General features: G+C 53.9%; 8 protein-coding genes across 8 annotated transcripts; 6 read left to right on the forward strand and 2 right to left on the reverse strand.

Annotated features, from left to right (window-relative positions):
- Positions 1–4,338: 4,338 nt before the first annotated feature.
- On the reverse strand, positions 4,339–6,843 carry M409DRAFT_64081 (uncharacterized protein; the record flags this gene model as incomplete). Its single annotated transcript, XM_033815909.1, has 4 exons — positions 4,339–4,438; positions 4,500–4,636; positions 4,698–6,569; positions 6,622–6,843. 4 exons carry the CDS (start codon positions 6,841–6,843, stop codon positions 4,339–4,341), a joined length of 2,331 nt encoding a protein of 776 aa, XP_033672025.1.
- Positions 6,844–7,150: 307 nt separating this feature from the next.
- M409DRAFT_19108 (uncharacterized protein) lies at positions 7,151–7,777 on the forward strand (the record flags this gene model as incomplete). Its single annotated transcript, XM_033804788.1, has 1 exon — positions 7,151–7,777. One exon carries the CDS (start codon positions 7,151–7,153, stop codon positions 7,775–7,777), a length of 627 nt encoding a protein of 208 aa, XP_033672026.1.
- Positions 7,778–8,084: 307 nt separating this feature from the next.
- On the forward strand, positions 8,085–8,927 carry M409DRAFT_19109 (uncharacterized protein; the record flags this gene model as incomplete). The annotated part of the gene is made up of 1 exon (XM_033804789.1): positions 8,085–8,927. One exon carries the CDS (start codon positions 8,085–8,087, stop codon positions 8,925–8,927), a length of 843 nt encoding a protein of 280 aa, XP_033672027.1.
- Positions 8,928–9,910: 983 nt separating this feature from the next.
- On the forward strand, positions 9,911–11,491 carry M409DRAFT_51352 (uncharacterized protein; the record flags this gene model as incomplete). Its single annotated transcript, XM_033811779.1, has 3 exons — positions 9,911–10,341; positions 10,394–10,703; positions 10,754–11,491. 3 exons carry the CDS (start codon positions 9,911–9,913, stop codon positions 11,489–11,491), a joined length of 1,479 nt encoding a protein of 492 aa, XP_033672028.1.
- Positions 11,492–12,118: 627 nt separating this feature from the next.
- M409DRAFT_64082 (uncharacterized protein) lies at positions 12,119–13,537 on the forward strand (the record flags this gene model as incomplete). Its single annotated transcript, XM_033815910.1, has 1 exon — positions 12,119–13,537. One exon carries the CDS (start codon positions 12,119–12,121, stop codon positions 13,535–13,537), a length of 1,419 nt encoding a protein of 472 aa, XP_033672029.1.
- Positions 13,538–14,596: 1,059 nt separating this feature from the next.
- Positions 14,597–15,389, forward strand: M409DRAFT_19112 (uncharacterized protein; the record flags this gene model as incomplete). Its single annotated transcript, XM_033804790.1, has 2 exons — positions 14,597–15,125; positions 15,184–15,389. 2 exons carry the CDS (start codon positions 14,597–14,599, stop codon positions 15,387–15,389), a joined length of 735 nt encoding a protein of 244 aa, XP_033672030.1.
- Positions 15,390–15,961: 572 nt separating this feature from the next.
- Positions 15,962–16,487, forward strand: M409DRAFT_19113 (carbohydrate-binding module family 50 protein; the record flags this gene model as incomplete). The annotated part of the gene is made up of 2 exons (XM_033804791.1): positions 15,962–15,994; positions 16,047–16,487. The coding sequence occupies 2 exons, from the start codon at positions 15,962–15,964 to the stop codon at positions 16,485–16,487; spliced, it is 474 nt and encodes a 157-aa protein (XP_033672031.1).
- A 232-nt stretch (positions 16,488–16,719) lies between these two features.
- Positions 16,720–17,925, reverse strand: M409DRAFT_19114 (uncharacterized protein; the record flags this gene model as incomplete). Its single annotated transcript, XM_033804792.1, has 1 exon — positions 16,720–17,925. The coding sequence occupies one exon, from the start codon at positions 17,923–17,925 to the stop codon at positions 16,720–16,722; it is 1,206 nt and encodes a 401-aa protein (XP_033672032.1).
- Between the last annotated feature and the right edge of the window lie 2,305 nt (positions 17,926–20,230).

The following is a 20,230-nucleotide window of genomic DNA, read 5'->3' on the forward strand; positions in this document are numbered from 1 at the left end:
CGTAATGCTTCCCCATGCTTTGCTGATGATCCATTGACCGATGTTGCCCGTCAGACATCTCTCAGACCGACCGACGCCGTCGCTAATACACCATCATCCTTCTTTGCCCCAGCGCCGACGCTAACGAGCCCCTTTCGCAGCCAGATACCCATATGTTGTCGTTTCTTACAATCACAATCTTTGCCCACCCCCTCCCCAAACCTCCAAAAACAAGCACTCAACCTCCTGAACAATCCTTTTTCCTTTGCGTCCCCTGTAATGTGTTTACTGTGGCGACTTGGCGCCAGTCTGACCGTTGCGGCGGTTGTCGCCGTCATTGATGCCGAGCTGTCCCATACCGGTGGAGAGGAACGAGAATGGGTCGGCCGAGCCATCGTTGGCACCGTATGCACCTGGTGGTCCGTACGTGCCGTTGGAGTATGCGCCTGCACCAGCCTGGTTGCCCTGGTTGAATGCTTGCTCAGCACGGCTGTCGAAGCCGCCTCCCTGGGACTGCATTCCGCCGTTGCTGGCCATCTGTGAGTATCCGCCCGCCATGTATGGGCTTGGTGCCGCGATGCCCGATGGCAGAGCGTAAGTCGATGGTGGTCCAAAGGACTGGCCGCCAAATCCACCTGGTGGGCCGCCCATGTTGCTAGCATCGTATCCGGCACCTGGCTGCTGCATACCGCCGTATGAGCTGGATCCCATTGACTGCATGGGCATGTTTGGTGGTCCTCCATACGATGAGCCTGGGAAGCTGGTCATGCCACTCTCGGCGACGACTGCTGCATTGTTGCGAGAAGCACCGCATCGCAAGCAAGAAACGTTCTTCGCGAAGTTGTGGTATCCGCAGCCCTCGTTTCCACACTTCCAGTCACCAGCACGGAATGGCACGATACCGCCACGGCCGCTTGAGCCACCGCCCATTGGGCCGCCGCCCATACCACCGTAGCCACCCTGGTGCATGTGGCCTCCCATCATGCCTGGATGACCGTAGCCTGCGCCGCCGTAAGGAGGTTGCATACCGTATGGCTGATTGTACGGGTCAGGGGCGGATGCACCCATTGCTGGGAACGAGCAGCGGAAGCATGCTGTACGACGCTGGAAGTTGGAGAACCCGCAGCTTGGGCAGGTCCAGTCTCCAGGGCGCGGGCGGTTCTTTGATGGCGGGAATGGGGTAAGAAGTGGTGGGCCGCCCGGTGGTTGCGAGTGCGCAGCGCGGTCGAGAACCCTGCTAGAGGAAGGTGCGACCTCGATGGCCCTGTCGTTGAGGGCGCGTCCGTTCATGCTGAGAGATTCTGCGGCCTGTATTCGAGTTAGCGTTCACGTTCTAATGGGCAGACGGCAGGCAGGCTGGCGGCGGCGATACGACGGGCGGTTGGCTAGAACCTGCGATGCGTTGAAGTTGTTACCCGACCGAGTGCGGCTCGTCGTGATCAAAAAATCATAGCCAGCTTGACGTTAACGGTCAAGCTGAAACCAGATAATATCTGCGATCGAAACGTTCACACGTGTCGTGCGATGAGATCGGACCACCAACACGTGGCTGTCGTCGTTCGTCGCTTGACAAGGAAAAAGCAGGAACTCACCTCTTCGTGACTCCCAAACACAACAAATCCACTTCCACTCGGTTTTCCACCCTCAGGAGTGCGAAGAGTCCAAAAGGCGATCGGCCGTCCACCGTATTGCGTAAACCAGCTTTCGAGCTCACTTTGGGTGGTGTCGTGGGGTAGGCCGCTGAGGTGCAGCACCTTGCTGCGTTCACCGAGGAAGGCGCGAACGTCACTTCGTGCGTCGAGGGGTCGAGTGAGAACGTCTGGCGTGCCTTGTGGGTTGGCTTGCGATGGACGAGATTTTTTGATGAGCGAGTTGAGGCAGCGCGTTAACGTCAACGCTTCCTCTAGCGCGCGGCGGGGTGACGAGGGTGCAAGGGCCTGGAGGTGGAAAGGTAAGCCACCTGTAACTTTTCCTGATGAGCGAACTTCTTCGACTTCGAGGCCAGCACAGATTGACGAGAGGCTTGATGAGCTGAAGGCCAGCGTTTCTGGGTGGTGGGATTGAAAGGTCTGATACTCGCCGCGGAGGCCGAACAAGACGGGGTGTTGGAGATAAGGCGGCAGGACGACGTTCTTGTCGCGGGCTTCACGTGGCAGCTGCACACGCAGGTCCCATGGAGTGAGGGTCACAAAGGCAAAGGTTGGTGCTGCCCCGGGGCCGGCGTCCTTGGGGACGAGGTGATCGTTGGCGTAGGCGTCGAAGGTGGAGATGGCGTCACGGAAGGAGCCAGCGTTCTTAACATGCTCCCAGGTCAGGGTGGTGAGGGAGGTACACAGCGGCGTGATGGGAGTGTTGACAGGACGGACGAGCACGGACTGGCGGTGCAACTGCAATGTCGGTTTTATTAGCATACGGGCCCAAGCGGGTCTATTCTTGCCGTGTCTCGTTTCACAAGCTAGACACTGCTGCTGCGATTGTCCCCAACGCAGCCGCGCACACGACGTACCTCTCGTTCGGGATTCTGGGCGTCGACCACGACCCAGCCAATCTCAATGACCTCGGCGCTGTCCTTGGTCACATAGACCCCGTGCTCGTCACAGGTGGTAGCGATATGGATGATGCAGTACTTTTCGAAGGGCGGGTTGGACGCGGCCTGCTGCTGTTGCTGCTGCTGCTGGAACTGGGCTTGGGCCGCGGTGGGCGGGCGCTCAGAGGTGGTGTAGGCGGCCTGTTGCTGCTGCTGCTGTTGCTGGGCAGACGGCGGGCCTCCGCTCTGCGATGCGGGTGTAGGATAGCTGCCGCTGCCGTACGGCTGCGGTTGGGTGGGTGTGGCCATGTCTCTTGCTGCTCCCAATCGCGCTGGAGCTCCCAATAACCGTCCCGGAACGCCAAACGCCGTGCTGCGCAGAGATGCTGAGATGGGGGAGAAGGGAGCGTGGGTGGATCGTGGACAGGAGCTCGTGGCAGAGGTGGTGAAGCTCCAGGTAGGTAAGGTAGCAGTAGGTCAGCTGGCAGGCAAGCACGGCCTTGACTCGGCGGAGGGGATTTGATTGGGGATTCGACAAAGCTGCACGCGGGCTGTAGCTGCACCGCAGTAATGCAATGCAAACACCAACAACGACGACGACAACAACCAGCACCGATATGCCCGACGGTCGATTATCACAGTCTCTCCTGTGATGTCGCGGCGGAGGAGGTGATGGACGGAGACGTGGAACACTGGCTCAATTTCTCTCGAGGAGCCGTTTCATGTTAGGACCATCGTCACCCCGGCGCCTCCCTAGACCCAAACAGGGCTAAACCAAGGAGATGGCCCTGGTTAGCTGTCTGTCACATCTGTCTGCGAAGACTCTATCCGCTCGACCACCAAACTACAGTGTTGAGGTCGCGTGTACAGAAGTTATACACGATCAATCCCTCCATCACGGTGAAGAACCGCCCTCTTCTCCCTCCAAGTCCAGCGCAGAAACCCTACCAACAGCCCCCTCCACCATCATCTACAAGCCCTGGCCATATCCACCCGCCGACCATGCCTGAAACATCCATATTATATGTGGGACTCAGAAATATGATTGAGCCGTTTCGGCACGGTTGGCCCGCCTCAGCTGGGCGCTCAGTCTGTGACTTCATTTCAACCATGACTACACTCCCGGCAGGCCATCATGCCATCTCGCCAAACGAACACCCCACCCCCAGCATCATCACAACCACGTCCGAGGAGCAAGATGAACACTGCTGTGCGAACCCGTCGGGACGATTTCCCCTCTTCGCCAACGAGTGATGTCGCCCGGTGACACGGCCATGAGCGTCCCATGCGAACGCCACCACCCGGGGCTGCTCGTGGAAGCCGGTTTCTCGACGCCCGGTAGCACGTGTCCTAGCCGAGTGTTACACCACCCTTCCTGCACGCCGACCGAACCAGACAATTGCCGCTCGTCACAAGGGAGACACATGAAGGGCGTGGCCGGCGTCCAGCGGCCGGCATACGCAAGCACTCTGCAGGAGGTCAACTGACGCGGCTGCAAGGCCAACCATCTCGACTATCACGTCAACCCTTCACACACTACCGTATTCATGTGAGCAGCGTTATCCTGACTATACGTTACATCCCGTATCGAGTGCTCTTCGTGATTAATCGGCGTGCTTTGTGAACATCTCATCAATCAATAGCCTGGTGCGCTGCATGTCCATGCAAGCTGAACCTCTGGTTACCACGAGCACAAAAGCCAGTGTATGTACAGTACCTGCGCAGAAGACGCCACCGGCTCTATCACCGCCTGCACTCTATTGGCGCACCGCAGCCCATGAACAATGACAATTCTCTTCTGTCCATTACAGGCGCCGACCCATTCCCATGGTTCACCTGGTGCCGTTGGCCTGCGCATCGCCGAATCGCCTTCCATACATGCCCAACGCCTTGATCGGGAAGATGAACTTGTAGTTGGGATATGAGATCATGCTGTGTGCGTGTCAGCATGGCAACTTCACAAAAGGCAGGTGTCTGTTCGGGGCAGTCTCACCAACTCTTGTTGAACACGCCTTCGATCCCCTCCTGAAGCCATTCACCGTTTGGCTGCTGCCTGTGCATCAACAGACGGATTGCGCGTTCGATAGGCTCTTTCTCGGGATACTGCGCCTCGAGCAACGCGATGATAACCTGTCAAAGATCAGCCACAACACGCCACCGCCATCGACCACGCACACACAGCAGCACTCACCCAGGCCGTTTGTACAACTTGCGAGCCATCCGGATGCGGACACCAGACGCTCGTCTCGCAGCTCTTGTACGATTCGCCCCAGCCGCCGTCTTCATTCTGTCGGTCCAGGAAGAAACGACACGCTCTCCTGACTCTCTCGCTATTTTCGTGTGTCTCACCTTGGGTAGCAAGACTCTCCAACGCGAACATGCCCGCGTATGTGAAGCATATACCCCAGCTGCCATACCACGACCCATCCGCTCGTTGATTCGTCCGAATCCATTGCACCGCTCGAGTAATGAATCTTCGGATTTCGTCGGCACGATAATCTGGGTAGTGCTGGTTGAAGAGATGGAGCGTCGTAACGCATGCGGTCGTGCATTCTGGGTAATCGTATTCGATCATGATCCGGCCAAAGACCTCCGCGGCGTTCAACAGTTCGAGCTTCTCGCTACCTCTAGTAGGCTCGTACGAGCTGCATGCTCCGTCAGAGTTCTGCATGGTCAGGAGAATGTCCACAGCCCATTTCAGCCTCTGGTCGTCCAAGAGCCTGGGGAATAATGCCTTCTGTGGATTCTTGGGGTCGGGCATGGTTTGAAGCTGCAAGATCGACTTCAAAGCCTCAGCAGTGCAGTCGGACACAGTATATCCTTGAGTGCGATTGCTGAAACCCCATGCTCCTCGTCGAGCGTGACGATAGCCCATCTCAGGGGATGTCTTCTGGGTGGGTGGATCCGAATAGATTGACGAGTTCTCGTAGCCGGCTGGATGATCCAGGATCTGTTGGTCTTCCAGAAACTCCAAGGCTCTGACGAGTGTCTTGCGATGCTCAGGTTTCGCAGCTATTCCAGCAGAGACAGCGGCTTGAATCGCAAAGGCAGTATCCCAATTCTGGACGCCATTTGTACCGTTGGCCATCATGCCGTCTTTTGAAACCCAGAAGTAGTCTGCTAACCGGTCCAGGTGTTTACGGACAGCCTTCGAATCAGGACCCTGTTGTATGAAACAAACAAGCGTGTTCATGGGTGCATTGACAGGAGCAAGGCAGGCATGATCAGTGTTCGCATCTTCGATCTGTACCAATTGCCATACCCAGTCTTCGGCCTTCTTGATGAGGGCATCGTACCGCAAGAAAGGGATCCAGACGAATACAAGTAGCCAATTGATCAAGTTCAGAATCCATGATTTGGGATGATAGTTGTCTGCTGGACTGATGGCGTTGCGATAGCTGGAGAATCGGATCTCATCATACGGCTTGGGAAACAGTTCCTGACGCAGTTCTCGAATCAAAGGATCGGACTCTGCTCGAGGGTAAGACCATTGCCTCGACCAGACAAAGCTCATTGGCAGAAATACCATGCGCATGTGAATCCACCATCTCCAGGGAGAGATTGGAGTCCAGTCGGGTAGAAGCCAGAGCTCAGGAGGCACAGGATTGACGATATCCCATTTAGTCACCCCGAGTACCGACAACCAGAACTTGGCCCAATGCGGTCCGTTTAACGCGCTCCCCAATTCTGAAAGACATTGCCGGGCTTGTCGCATTCGAGGATGATCCGCAGGTACACCAAGGAGTCGGAGTGTCGTATAATTCATCGCAGTGCCAAAAACGGAAGAATCGCCTTCGATATGCAGACCCCAACCACCATCGCCACCGTTCTTGCTGCCTACATTCTGCATGTTGAACAAGTACCGAACGATTTCCGTTTGCTCTGGCTGAGACATGGGCATATCCATAACGTATCGCGTAATGATAAGTCCGGGAAGTAGGAACATTGGGCCGCCATATTCACAACCCCAGTTGCCAGGTTCCAATTGTAGGTGTGAGAAGAACTGAAGCCCATTGTCGGCGGATTGGAGAGGTGTTTGTGGTTTCGATAGGTCCGGTAGTTCCTGAAAAGTCTGTCAACCCCTTGTATGCGTCAATCTCGCAACAAATCCCTACCGTGTCGAGGCCAAGATGGTACTTGTCGGCGGTCGTCAAAGGCCATTGTTTAACTTCTTCAACGGATTGCAAGTAATGCCACGTCTGTCGTCCTCTATCGTCCTTCAATCTCCATCTGGTGATATCTGTCGCTGGCTGTGTAATGTGGCCATTGGCGTGGCCGTTCGCGTGTCCGTTCGCGTGTCCGTTGGGAGCATCTGGCTCCCGTTTTCGAACCGCCATGTTGCAGGCGTTCTGTCAGAAAAACAGTCGCTATCTACAATTCATCGAGCACGGGCAATGGGTTATTAATGAGAGGGAAGAGAGTGGTTGGCGCGTGGGCGAGTGGTACGATGTCCAGACAAGGCGCATTTCACAAAGGGGTCCGTCCTGCAGGAACAAGATCTGGGGTCATTTAGACTCTGCGCTAAAAATCTGCCACTCCCGACTTGCCGACGTCACTTTTTTTCGTGTCTGTTCAGTCGCCGCAAAGTACAATCTGCACCCAATCTTCTCCTCACCAGCGTTGACATTGCGAGTGTATAGCAACATGCATTCCACAGCCCCGCCCAGTCTTACGTTCGACGAGATTGATGACCTCCTCTACTTCACCCGAGCCAACGAGACGCAGGATCTTCAACAGACCATCACCGAGCTGGCTCAAAAATATGAGTGCTCTCCAAAAGCCGTGCTCGAGGCTGCGGTCGATCCAGAGAGTGGAAACACCGTGCTACACTTCTGCTCAGCAAACGGTTTTGCTGATCTATTACCTGCATTACTCGCGAAGTTGAACGACACTGAAACCTCGTCGAAAGCGAACGGAACACCCAAACCTTCGCCGCTTATCGATCACGCGAACAAGGAGGGCAACACCCCGCTGCACTGGGCAGCATACAATGGCCACCTGGCTGTTGTGAAGCTGTTGGGGGAGGCAGGTGCGGATATGTGGGCCAAGAACGCTGCTGGACATTTGGCGATGTTCGAGGCAGAGCGTGCAGACAAGAGCGAGGTGGTGCAATACCTGCTGGAGGCTGGAGGCAAAGAAGTCGAAAATGGTGGCGTGGAGAAGCAGCCGACTGAAGAGGATGTGGTCGAGACGGAAGAGGGGGAGGCGAGTAGCAGTGCGGGAGCCAGTGTAGGTGTCTCGCTGGACGCTGGAGAAGGAGCATCACGATAAATCAGGCCACTTGAAGAGCTGGTCAGGTATGTGTTAATTTCCGAAACTTCAGCCTCGCTCTCACGGACTGCTGTCCAAGTTCGAATCGAATATCGAGCATGTATCCTGTGCCATGCATATTGCATGACAGTGACTGAGTGTCAACAGGATGTCTCGTGAAGGAGGCCTAGCGACCAAACGATGTGCGGCAAAAGTGCGGGGCAGGAGTTGCGTCTATTTGCATGTGACTGCTTACTTGAGCGTCGCGATGACTTCTGAGACTGCGGCTTTGCACTTTCCACAACACCTCTCCTCCACACACGCCGCCATGTCGCGACAATCAACCGAAGCGGCACCAAAGGCTTGCCGAACCCACACGGCTTTCGACGCACCCAATTCAGCCATGGACGACCACGGTATTGATCTGCAGCAGCGCTGCTTCTTCTTCAAGCCTCCTATTGAGATTCGCGAGCTCATCTACGAATATGCTCTTGCACTGGACCCAACTCAAGATCCGATCAAAGATGGCCAGCTGCAGCATACTGGAGACTGTTCCAAGTTCTCCTGTGTCACCCGTACGAATTGGCGCACACGCAGTGCCTTGCTTCAAGTTTGCCAGGCCATCCGATACGAGGCGACGCCCACATTCTACCGAAACAGCACCATCCACTTTCGCATCGACAAACACAACTACAATGGTCTCGTTGATTGGCTCCACGAAATTGGCAAAGAGCAGGCCCGGCTGATTCCAAAGCTCGTGATCACGTGGGAGCCGACTCAGCAGTCACTGGACGCTTTCTCAACTACAGATCGCGCGATTGAGGAGGCAAGAGATGTTGTGGCTGAAGAACGTCTGCAAGCCTTTCTAACCAGGCACCACTCGTCTTCCCGCCGCTTCCGAGTGTCATCTCTATCCAAGCAAAAGTGCTTCATCCTCCATATACAGCTTCAGGAAATGGCTTCAAACGAGACTGCTGCGCATCAAGAGGCCATTGATGCATTGGAGCGATATGTGCTGTCATACGGGATAGCGCGCGATGCCATTGTGCTGGGGGAAGATACCCACCAGCGACTCTGTCCGGATCTACTAAAGGTGCAGTCGGACTTCATCTCGACTCTCAAGCGGAGACTGGGCCTAATCAGAAGCGATGAAGGCAGTTGCGGTCGTTAGGATGCGTGGCGAAGAGTGAAGGAGGCTTGAGGCTACTTCAAAAGTGCAACTTGGGGCTTGGTACCGAAAGCGTTTGTCCCAAAGGTTGAATTTCCCAGGCATGTGAAGGCCACGAGCGGACTAGGTCTCCACTTTGATGGGCTGCGATATCGAATATACAGGAAGCTGCGACTTCGACCCTAGGTTCAAAATGGAATCTTTTTCCTAGCAATTCACCAGCTGTCTGTACGACTCAAGCCGCGATTGAGACCTTGGTTGCTGTTAGAGATCAGAGAGTGATGCCGGAAAGACTGAACGGCGATGTGGACATCGAGTCACCAACGTCGGGTGTGCAATGCAATCCGGTCTGGACGAGACAAATATGGCGAAACCATCCTCTCACTGACAATGCAATCGACACAATCCTTCAACATACAGCTGGGCACCACCTGAAAGCTCGCCAATGATTTTGTTCTTTGCTTCGCTTAGTTGTGGACACGAGTCGGGATTTAACAGCTGCTTCCATTCAGAACTGACACATTGAGGGAGACTGCCAACACCCTACATCGTGAAGACGCAAAAGGAAGAACCGTGCTTTGCTTTGTTTCTAAAGCAATGTGCTGATAAATGCATAGGCGAGACTCCGGTGGCATCGCATCCTGTACAACGCAGGGCTACCGAGGCGGCCTTCAGCCGGTATCCTACATCTGGTGTCTCCTTCGAAGATCTCTAAGTGGTCTACGGTCAGATGTCTAATTTACGGCAACTATTCTTGGGGCCGACGGGCGAAGCCTTCCTGGACAGACCAATCAAGAGACAAATGCTCACGCCAGAAGCGTCTGGCGTGAAGCTACTGTTCAGCTCTACTGCAGCGTTTGCTGTTGCAACAGCCGATCAACGACGATTTAGGCATTCGCTCATCGTCCACATGGCGGAGCAAACGCTCGTCTTTCAGCTTCGTCCTTCTTTTTCCTCTCCTTCTCTCTCCGTTGCGGTCTTTCGCCATGGCATCGAACGTCAATCGCGACGCTGAGGGCCTTCAGGCTGTCGAGCAGAACAACTACCCTGAGGTTGTCCCTGGCCAACAACAATTGCGAAACCCGCTCGAACGACAGTCCTCGCTCAGCCGACCTGAGGCATACTCTCCACCGCAACCTCAGGGCAATGAGAAACCGAACGGCTATGGACACGATGGATATGGATCATACACTGCGGTATCACAAGGCCATTCGGACCATCAAAGTCTGGCGCCACCACAATACGGTCAGGATTACCCTTCGAAACAGCTAGAGTCACAGGAGAAGCCTGCCGAGCGAAGAATATTGGGCATGAGGAAGAAGGTTTTTATCTGGGTCGCAGCTATCGTAGCGATCATTGTTGTACTTGCGGTCGTTCTTGGAGCTGTGCTAGGAACCGTCTTGCCCGACGACGACAAGTAAGTCCTCACAGTCGAAGGGAGTTTGAAAATGAGCTGACCGATCGTTCAGATCATCGAATAATCCCCAGAACAGTGGAAGCGGCAGTGCAAACAACAGCAGCAGCAGCAATGCAACTAATTCAGCTTTCCTCGCGAAAGACAAGACTGGCATGGCGATGCTCAGTCCTGCTGGGCAGTCCTCTCAGTTTGCATACTACGTTGACGACTCGGGCGCAATCATCGAAGTCGAGTATCCTAATGGGAATTGGAACCAGAATCAGGATGCACCACCTAAGACCACGAACATCACATCAATAGGAAGCGGATCGGACACCCCAATCGCCGCCATTGCGTACACCCTACAAGGAGACACACACTACGTGAGTGATATGTGAGGAGAGTCAAGCACATAGAAACTGATGAATAGCAGCGCCAAATTTTCTACTTTGACAACAATGGCGTCGTGTCGACAGCGAACACTACTGGCAACGGCAACTGGTCGACTCCTTATCAACCTGTGACCGACCAGTCATCACTGCCAAGCACAATGTCCCTCGCAGCCTGCGCAGACACCACCAGCAACGCCCTAAACGGTATCCGTGTATACTTCGGCTCATCCAACAACCTCATCCAAGAAATTGGAATGGACTTTTCCGAGTCGTCTGGAGATCCCATCTGGCACGTCTGGGCAAATTTCCCGGGATCTGATGCCAGTGCCGGAGTCGGCTGTGCTATCATCAACAACCATAACCACATGTACCTGCGTAACTCGTCGACAAGCCGCCTGCAGCAATGGACATGGGACTATATCAACGTGAGCACCTGGATGATCGGGGCAAATTCATCAGCGGACAACGGCGTGGCTGAGGGCGGCTCGATCGCAGTGACGAGCGATGGGCAGAACACCGACTACATCTTTTATCAGGACACCGCGAAGCAGACCGCGCTGGCAGAATACTCAGGCTCTGGAGCTGCCATCGCTGATCCGATGACGACCGTCGAATCGATCAGTGCCGCGCCGCTTGGCTACAGCCTTGCAGCGACTTGGGCAAACGGAGCCGTCGTAATGAACCAGAATAGCACAACGCCTGGCGACCTTCTTTTCTCGTCGGTTAGTCGAAACGGTGACGCACAGAGCTACACGACACAGACCGGGGGCAGTTCATGATTTTGAGAGCATTGTTGCAAAGGATCAGCGTGGAGTTGGGGATTTGAGCTTTTGACAGCTGCGGCATGTGTAGGTGAAGAGCATTTGGAAAGTGTACATACAGCGGCGCTACGAAATCGAAACATTGATGTTCGAGAGCGATCCATCGCTTCTATGGCTCACGGATCTCAACATTGCCACGAAACGCACGCCAATTCATCGAATGCTCGGAGGCCAAACCATTGATCAACCTGCCGACGAACCGAAAAGGTTTACTTCTTCACAAAATTAGCATCACGAGAGAACTCCAAGCAACCGAACTCCCGTCATCTATCCCACGCATAGCGCAGTACTACTCTCCGCACGTGGCGCCGTGGTCGTCTGGCACCCCTGTCCAGGCCCGGCAAATTTGCGCTATAGGGCGTTTCAAAAGTTTGCCAAGCCCATCTGGCCTCTATATCTCAATCAACTTCACGCTGTCTAGGCGAGCGTCGACAAACCTATACGAAGTGCAACATCTGTTGAAATAGAGATGCCGCCCACGATGCATTCGACGAAAGGTAACGCCTACATTCCTTTTCTACTCTTACCCCAGTCATTCGTTCAATTCTTTCAAGCAAAATGGCAGCGAGGACTCTGTCTTTGATGATGTCGACGGCAGCGCTGGTCGCCGCGGTTGATCCTTCTCTCAAACTCAAGACTTTCGTGGACTCGCTGGAACTGGGCTCCAGCTTCAACCCGGTCATGGAGGCTTACTGGACTGGCCTGCCGCATCATCGTCGGACGCCTTTTGCGGTCTCGCCCGATGGCAAGACTGGATATCTGGCGTATTTGGATAGCAGTGGAACGGGAGTGCATGTCCAGCAAGTTGATCCTTCGACTATGGCGGCCACGGGTACCCCTGTGACCATCGAGAACGTCAAGGAGGCGGGAGGCCTGGTTGCCCACAACGATGGGTTCGCACTTCTTGGAAACGAGCCGATTGCTACTACTGTTGCCAATGCGCCCCCGAGCGGCACTCCTGTTCCAGCAATCTATCGGTACAGCAATGGCGAGCAGCAGTGGAAAACGTTCGTTGCTGGACCTGGCGTTCACGAGGAGGATGGTCTCTCGATGGCACCGGACATGAATGGCGATCTTGTCTGGTCTGAGGAATCCGAGCTGTATGGCGCGTACTTCGTCGTCACAGACTACTCCGGCGATGCTACTGGCCACTTTGGTGACAGCATCCAGTACGTCAACTCGAACGGTACTCTTGAGACTATCGATGGTGCGTCGAGCTCCTGGGGCTGCTCTCACAACACTGGCATTGCATTCGAAGCCGCCGACGAAGCTCCATTCGCCAGTATCTGCGCGGAGGACCAAGGTGCCATCTGGCTGAACACGGGTGCCACGGGTATGATGAACAATGGAGTGAAGGTCTCGAACGAAAATACCACAAACGGAGCTGGTGGCGAGGCCCTGGGCGGTATGTCAGGCTCATACTCCGGCCTAGCTCGCTTTGTCAACTCAACCTCTTACATCTTCACCTGGGTATCTCGAGGTGCTGCTGATCTGACCGAAAACGCCTGGATGGGCGACGGCTACACCGCCGCTCAGAACCGCACCAACGGTCGACGTGTCGCCATGGCCATGTTCACAGACAAGTCCACCAAGGCTGCCGCCCAGGCCTCTTCGGAAGTTGGAGCCAGCGGAGACGACCAGGTCAACTGGATCACGACAGAAATCGGCGCAGACCGCAGCAACGCCCACGTTGCCGTCTTCGACGACCAGTACGCTCTGATCTCCTGGGAGGAAATTGCCGAGCCGAGTTGCGACTTCATCGCCATGGGTTGCAGCGGCACGTTCACTGGCTCGTACTTCCAGCTCGTCAACACCTCTGGCCAGAAGATTGGCGAGCCGCTTAAGAGCAACAACACGTACGTTGCCGGCGATATGGTGACGACGAACGATGGTAGCATCTGCTGGCCGTATGTGAACATGGAGTGGAGGCTGGACGCACCGGCTTTGAGCCTGAACGTTGCGGATACGACGAAGATCAGCTTCGCTTGTATGACTCTTGTCTAGGCTGTGAACAGTCGTCGAAGTGCTGCTGGAGCTGAGAACGACCGCAGAGGCGATCGCTGGAAGTTAGAATCTTGTAAATAACTTGTCCTTGGAGAACATAACTTGCTATGCGACCTCGCATGTATCTTTGAACAGCAGATGCAATCTTGACCCTCCACTGCCTTCTGCCTTTGCAAGGACAAACCCCCCTGTCGTATTGCTTTCAGGTCTTTCAAGGTTAACGCAACGCAGAGTCTTCCGAGATCTGTCTGCGCGCCCCAGGTCGAGTCGAAAAACGCTGGAGTTGAAAACGGGTCGAAGGTGTGATACGTCTCAGGGGTAGACAGGCATCAGCCATCATGATATGGAATCATGCACGAGCACACGAGGCCTCGGCCAATGATTCTTCACTGCTACGAATTGATTATCACGCTCCGTCGAATGATGGTCGTCGTCGATGGTGGCTAGGACAGCAACGTTGCGTAATTTTTGAGGCTTGGTCCAGCTTGACTCCTTACAACTATGTCTGCCTGTCATTTTAGCTTCTTCCTCTGTAGCATCACAGCATTGTACATAGGATCTTTCCCGGCGAGAACATCACCATAATGTTCGATGATGTGATGTATCAATCCAGCCTATGGCTAGTGCCAGATCGTAGATCAGCCAGGCTGCTCCGCAGACCGTGCCGTCTCTTCAGCCAGGTGGTGTCTCCAGCCGTGTCTTCAGCCGCGTCCAACTTATCGGACCAATCCGCAGCTATAGGGCGCCGACTTTTCCGCCCAAGGAGGCGCTGTGATCTTCTCGACATGGCATGACCGCGTTTTCCATGTGTCTCAATGGTTTAGGATCATCGTGCCATGTCAACTGGGCGTGGATATGGAGCTAGGATCCCAAAAGTTAGCTTGTATGTACAGCATTGCCATTTGGGTGTGGGATTTCATACTGAATGGTGCCTTCGAGATGTTATGTAAAGTCCTTCCGCCTCGATCTCGACTTCTCCCTAAGAAATATAACATCTTTGATATCATTCAATTAAGCATCGTCAATCGTTACTTATTTGTCCCTCAAGACTTCGACAACATGAGAGCCCGACAACTCCTCACGATGATGGTTCTATACCTCGGGAGCGCAGCAGGCCAAACTTCGACCCTCAGTATACCTTTCATGGGGTTCAACTTCGATGCTGTAGATGCCTCCGTAGTCACGGTCGAAGACGGACGTACGACTCTCGCCTTGAACTGTCCCCCAGGTTCTGGCTCCACGAATTGCGGTGTCTATGCTACTGAGACCGTTGTCACTGGTCCTAGCACATACAGCCTCGTCCTCACCGACCCTACCGTCCTCTCCTTCACACAAGCCTGCGTCCCCAGCGGTGCATCGCCTTTCTCGACTTATAGCTGTCAGGAATCAGCCGAAGGGACCAAGGTGCAAGACGGTCCCAGCTCTTCGACGACCGTACACACGGACGACGTTACCTATGCAGCCATCACTGTCACAGCGGGCGTTAATTTACTCGCCGGTGGTGCTGCTCCCGCTGCTACTACTACCACCGGTGCTGCCACTACCACTGCTGGTGCTGCTACGACTAGTTCTGGTGCTTCCGCCTGCTGTAAGTATGCATCCATCCTCGTGAGTCCAGCAGTAATCAAATCTAACCCACGAGGCAGCGACATCAGGCCAGATCACCGAGTGCTCAGGCGTGACCATGTCAGCGGGCTCTGGGACGTCCACAGACTCCTCCATGCCCGCAGCCTCTACCGCGGCTGCGGGAGCATCGACAGGTTCCAGCACTTCTAACGCCGCTGCAGCGACCGGTTCCTTTGGCCTGAACAAGGCTGTAGGCTTGCTGGCCTTTCCTCTGATCTTACTTTGATTAATGAGGAGGCAAAGTGATAGCATATAAGGGATCCAGATTTCATGAGCATCGAAAATGATTATACGTTCAGAAACTTGCCAGAGTTTCTCGTCGGCTCGTTGGCAACATTCGTTCCGATTGCAGAGTATTTTCCTTCACACCATGAGTAGATGGATCTCTCGCCGGTCCAAACATCACATCTTCGGCTCCAATTCGTGTATTCTTGATTGATTGTATGACCGCACTGTTGTCACTGTTGTCACTGGTTTGCGAACGTGCGGTCGACCTTTCCCATAGGCCAATTTCACTACACGTCGAAGCCTTGCAGAACCGAGGCGCTGACAAGCGAGGCCTTAGGTTAAATATATCTTCACGCCCTCTCGATTGGTTGTCGTTGTCGCCGGTGGACAAAGGTGACGTGGCGCAGGCAAGCAGGATGGTGGCTTTGAACTGATCTGCAACCCCGAACTCCGCCTTGTTTCATGTGCTAGGCGCCGGGCTTCTCTCTCCCCACCTCCCTCTTTCTTGAACTTCATCTTACACAGCGTCAACAGCTCAGTGTCAAACAAACTCCTTGCAAAACCAGAAGAATGTCGCGAGGACGTTACGAAGCCTTGGACTCGGTAAGTCGATCTCTTGGACGGCTTAGGCGAGATTTTGCTGACCATTGTCCAGGATGCAGAGCGCCTGCCGTCAGGCCTGGAGCGAGTAGGCTACGACGCCGACACTCAGACCTATAGCTATCGCGACGGAGATGGCAACTATTGGGAGGGCGAAGAAGGCAACCGCTACGGCAACATTCATCCTGCAGGCCAGCGACCTCCTCCGTCGACACCAATTTCCCCAAAAGCGCGCTACGATGACTGGCGGTACCTTGCGCCGTGGTTTGTCCTCGTCGTCGTAGTACTGCTGGTGCTCTGGCGCTTTGTGACTTCGACACCGGCGCCGTTGAGCTGTGCTGAGGGCTTGGAGAATTATGTAGTGGCGAAGGGCGATACTTGCTGGAATATAGCAGACGATCGGGGCTGGACTGTCGATGGGCTGAAGGAGGTCAATGATGGCTTGAACTGTGACAAACTGATGCCTGGGGACCAGCTCTGTGTGCACGTTGCATAGAGGGCAAAGTGTCAGGAAGTATGCCAGGGTTGAAACCAGTACCATGATATCCGTTTTAAGGTGCTGAGTAGAACTGAAGAGAAATCAGCCAGACGTTCTCCGCCACATCTCCGGAGACTGTGTAGCCAAACGGTGCTGACATTGCACTGTCTTCTACACTTTTTCGGGAGAAAAAGCCTGTGACAGAAATGGAATAGCTTTGTGAGCTGTGGCTCTCAAATCGTGCGCCCCTTTATTCCCATACAGTCTCCCACATGCCCCTGTGAATATTCTGTTGAAGCGCTCGCTGAACGTTTTCACGGCCACGCAACATCATGCAGCTGCTCAGATGGCCATCAAGGTCTATCAAGTGCAAGCGGCCTGACACTCTCTCTTCCTCAATCAATCGGATACCGCGGCTTTGTTCCATAAGACCAAGGACTTCGAAACGCTCAAGAACCTCCATAGAAGATTCTAGACACTGGAAAACCTGAAGCCAGTCGTTCTCGCGTGACGTAAGGTAAACAAGATACAGGCGTAGATGTTGCAACGTGGTTCTCCATGACCACAGGGCGGCAAGCAATGCCGATGGGTGGAAGGCGGCAGAGAATAACTGCACCTTGCGAAGTGTAACGGGACTGGCAGTTAGAAGAGTGTTCAATCGAACCAAACGAGGCTGATAGGACATGCTGTCGAAAACGTCGTATGATCCCTGGACATGTGAATCTGCAAGATGCAAAGTCCGTAAGCATGTTGTTGCTTTCATGATCGCCGCCAGCCCCAAGTCCTGTGTCTCATCGGCAAGATCGATATCGAGGTTGTCGAGAGATTGGCCAACTCGCATGTATTGGTCAAATCGTGAGCGCTGCCGTGTAGATTCGAGGAATGCTGTTTGTCCTACACGAAGCACTGAAATCGTGCAACCAGAAGCAATGATCTTCTCAAATATCGAAGCCACATGGTTTGGTGTCAGGCAGATCGTTGTCGGAGACTTCGTGGTTGTGTAATCTGTGAAGTCGAGATGCAGACGCGGCCGGCCAGCAGCTCGCAGGTCCTTGAGGGTTGACACGAAAGCGGTGAGGTCAGGGACTCGATTGCTGAATGACTTTGCCGCTCGTTGCCGATATTCCAGATGAAGAGCGTACCATTTGGTCACGTCATCGTTCTTCTTGAAAGCCATAGGAATATGCACAGGACTCGTCCCCTCAAGTGCAGAGAATGTAATGGTGACGTCCTGGATGTATCTCACGAGATGCGGTTGAGACGTAATAGACTTGAGTCTCTTGATGCGACAAGCGTCTAGAACGAAGCATTGTAGATTCCTGAGGTATCTCTTGCCAAAGGCATCGAGGAAAGCGGCATTGAAATGCCTACAAACCAGCCGCAAGATCGTGAGATCAACGCTATGGTTCGCCACGAGTTGGAGGACTTCGACCGGAAGATCCAGTATGTGCGACATTGCGGCGGATTTGCGCTGACGAATGGTGATCTCTGGGTTTTGATCAATGGCAGAAGCTTTGAACGTTTGAAGTTCCAGGGAGCGTTCAAAAGCGTGAAAGCTGTTGTAGTGGCGGTGAGGAAGGTAGAAGATGCGAAGGAGGTGAATGTTTCGCGTGAAATTTGACTTTGCGCTAGCAACGGCCTTCGCTATGGGCGATAATGGGAACGTGCCCTCTGAATGTGCCTGGTCACATTCAAGGTATCTCTCCCAAATAACTTGTTCATGCGTTTGATATCGACGTTGTTCGGTCAAGACCTTGTGCTGGTAACTTAGCTGCATCTTCAATTCCTTCTACCCACCCTCCTCGTTCTGGTCAAACTGGAAGGTACACATATGCAATTGCTATCTCTCCGACCTTTCACAAGTGACTGCGCTGCGAATTGCACCCCAAGCTGCTTAGACGGCTTAGGAGTAATGGGGTTAGACATTCCACTTTGGGCGGAACACTAAGGGTAGTCTTGAAGGAGACGAAGGACAATGATGAAGAACAGACACCATGAGAGCTGCACCCCCTTCAGCTCTCCCACAGATCTTCGCTTCACCATGTATCGACTAATCCGCTCTTAACACTCCGCCAGAGGGCCTCCCTAATTCGTTCCCGACCTTTCAGCTCAAAATTTCCCGTAAGACTTCTCTCAACTTCTTCGTCGAATTCCTGCAGTTCTACATAACCTTTGATGAGCGATCCATCCGGGCCTATGTTAGTGCGGCTTTCCTCCGCAAGATCAGTCAACGTCAGCTCTTCAAGGTCCAAGAGCGAAGAATGAAGAAGCTCAAATATCTTCAACCAGTGACGGCCAGGAGACGGCAGATAGATGTCCCTCAGAGCAAGGCTGCGAAGGCTTTTGCTCCACGACTGCAGTGCTTGGTACAGGCATGTCGGATCGATCGTCATGTAACCTATGTCAACTTTTCGCACTGCAGGAGATGAAATGGCTGTCATGAGAACTTTGGTGGGTGACCGAGCTATGGGAGCCTCGTATCCCTTGAACACAAAAATGGACCATCTTCTACGATGGTCAGGGCTTGCACAGCGCAACCAGGCTGCAGCATTGATATCAAAGTTTGGTCCGGTAGCTTCTGCTCGAAGATGTCGATTCGAAGGCTCTCCCATGATCTGCTCTCTTGAAGGAATGCATCCCGTCTCGATAGAGATCTCTGGTGCAACGCAATCGTCAGGAACGCAGTACGTGCCAGGTCCAGTTCCAGTCCCGAGAGTTTGCAGCCGGACGTTGATATCCGGTCATAGATCCGGGCCCTTTCTTTGTCACCGAGAACGTGTTTGACTGGATCATCCGGCTGGGGTCTATATCCCGCGAAAGCGATATCGACGCGTGCTCGCCCAGCGATGCGAATATCGCCAAGAATTGACTCGAGAGAAGCTAAATCAGGCACTCGGGATGTGTACGTCCTGCAAGCCTGTTTCTCCGGGGCCCCCCAGTGCTCCACGAATCTGTCTTCACCTGGTTGGCTTGGCTTTCCCTCGAGTGGATCCAAAGTAAAACAGACTCGATCGACCTTGGACACAAGATGCTTCTGCGACGTGATGCTTTTCATCCTCTGTAATCGGCGTGGATCCAAAACGAAGCATTGCAGCTCGCTAAGATATCTTTTGCCGAATTGGTCAAGAATTGCTGAATTGAGAGTATGGCAAACTAATCGCAGATTCGTCAGGTCGGAACTGAAGCCTGCAACGTGCTGCAGCAATTCGGCTGGCAAATCTAGCAGCTGGGTTATCATGGCTACCCTCCTCGTTCCGGCGAAAGTAGAACGTATGGGACTTCCATCTCTCCCACTTTCCATAAGCGACTGCATTGCTGATTTCACTCCGAGCGGCTTAGACGACTTGGAAATAGCAGGGATGAATGTTCCACTTTAAGAGGTCTACCGAGGGTAGGCGAGCGTGGCTCTTGAGCTTTAATATAAACGCCTGGTCGCTGGTCAAGTTGTGATAGCCCAATTTCATTCAAAGCAGAGCCCATCCACTGTTATTTCTCGAGTCTCTGTGCAGTTACCGAGTCCCAAACGCAATTAGGTTAAGTTGGATAGCTGTGATAGTGTGCAAGATACTTGTATCGAGATGGACTTTGTGAGTGAATGTTTCCCGTTAAATCAGACTTCGCGCTAGCGGAGCAGCGGGGCCACCCGAACAACTAGCGCGTGTTGCCGTCATCGGACCTCAATTTCTAAGCGGCGGCTCTAGCAGTCGAGTATTTCTTTCCACACTCGCCTCTGCTATGGTCTCTTGACACATACCAGAGGA

This window comes from Zasmidium cellare (assembly GCF_010093935.1).
Source record: "Zasmidium cellare ATCC 36951 unplaced genomic scaffold M409scaffold_6, whole genome shotgun sequence".
Classification (NCBI taxonomy): domain Eukaryota; kingdom Fungi; phylum Ascomycota; class Dothideomycetes; order Mycosphaerellales; family Mycosphaerellaceae; genus Zasmidium; species Zasmidium cellare.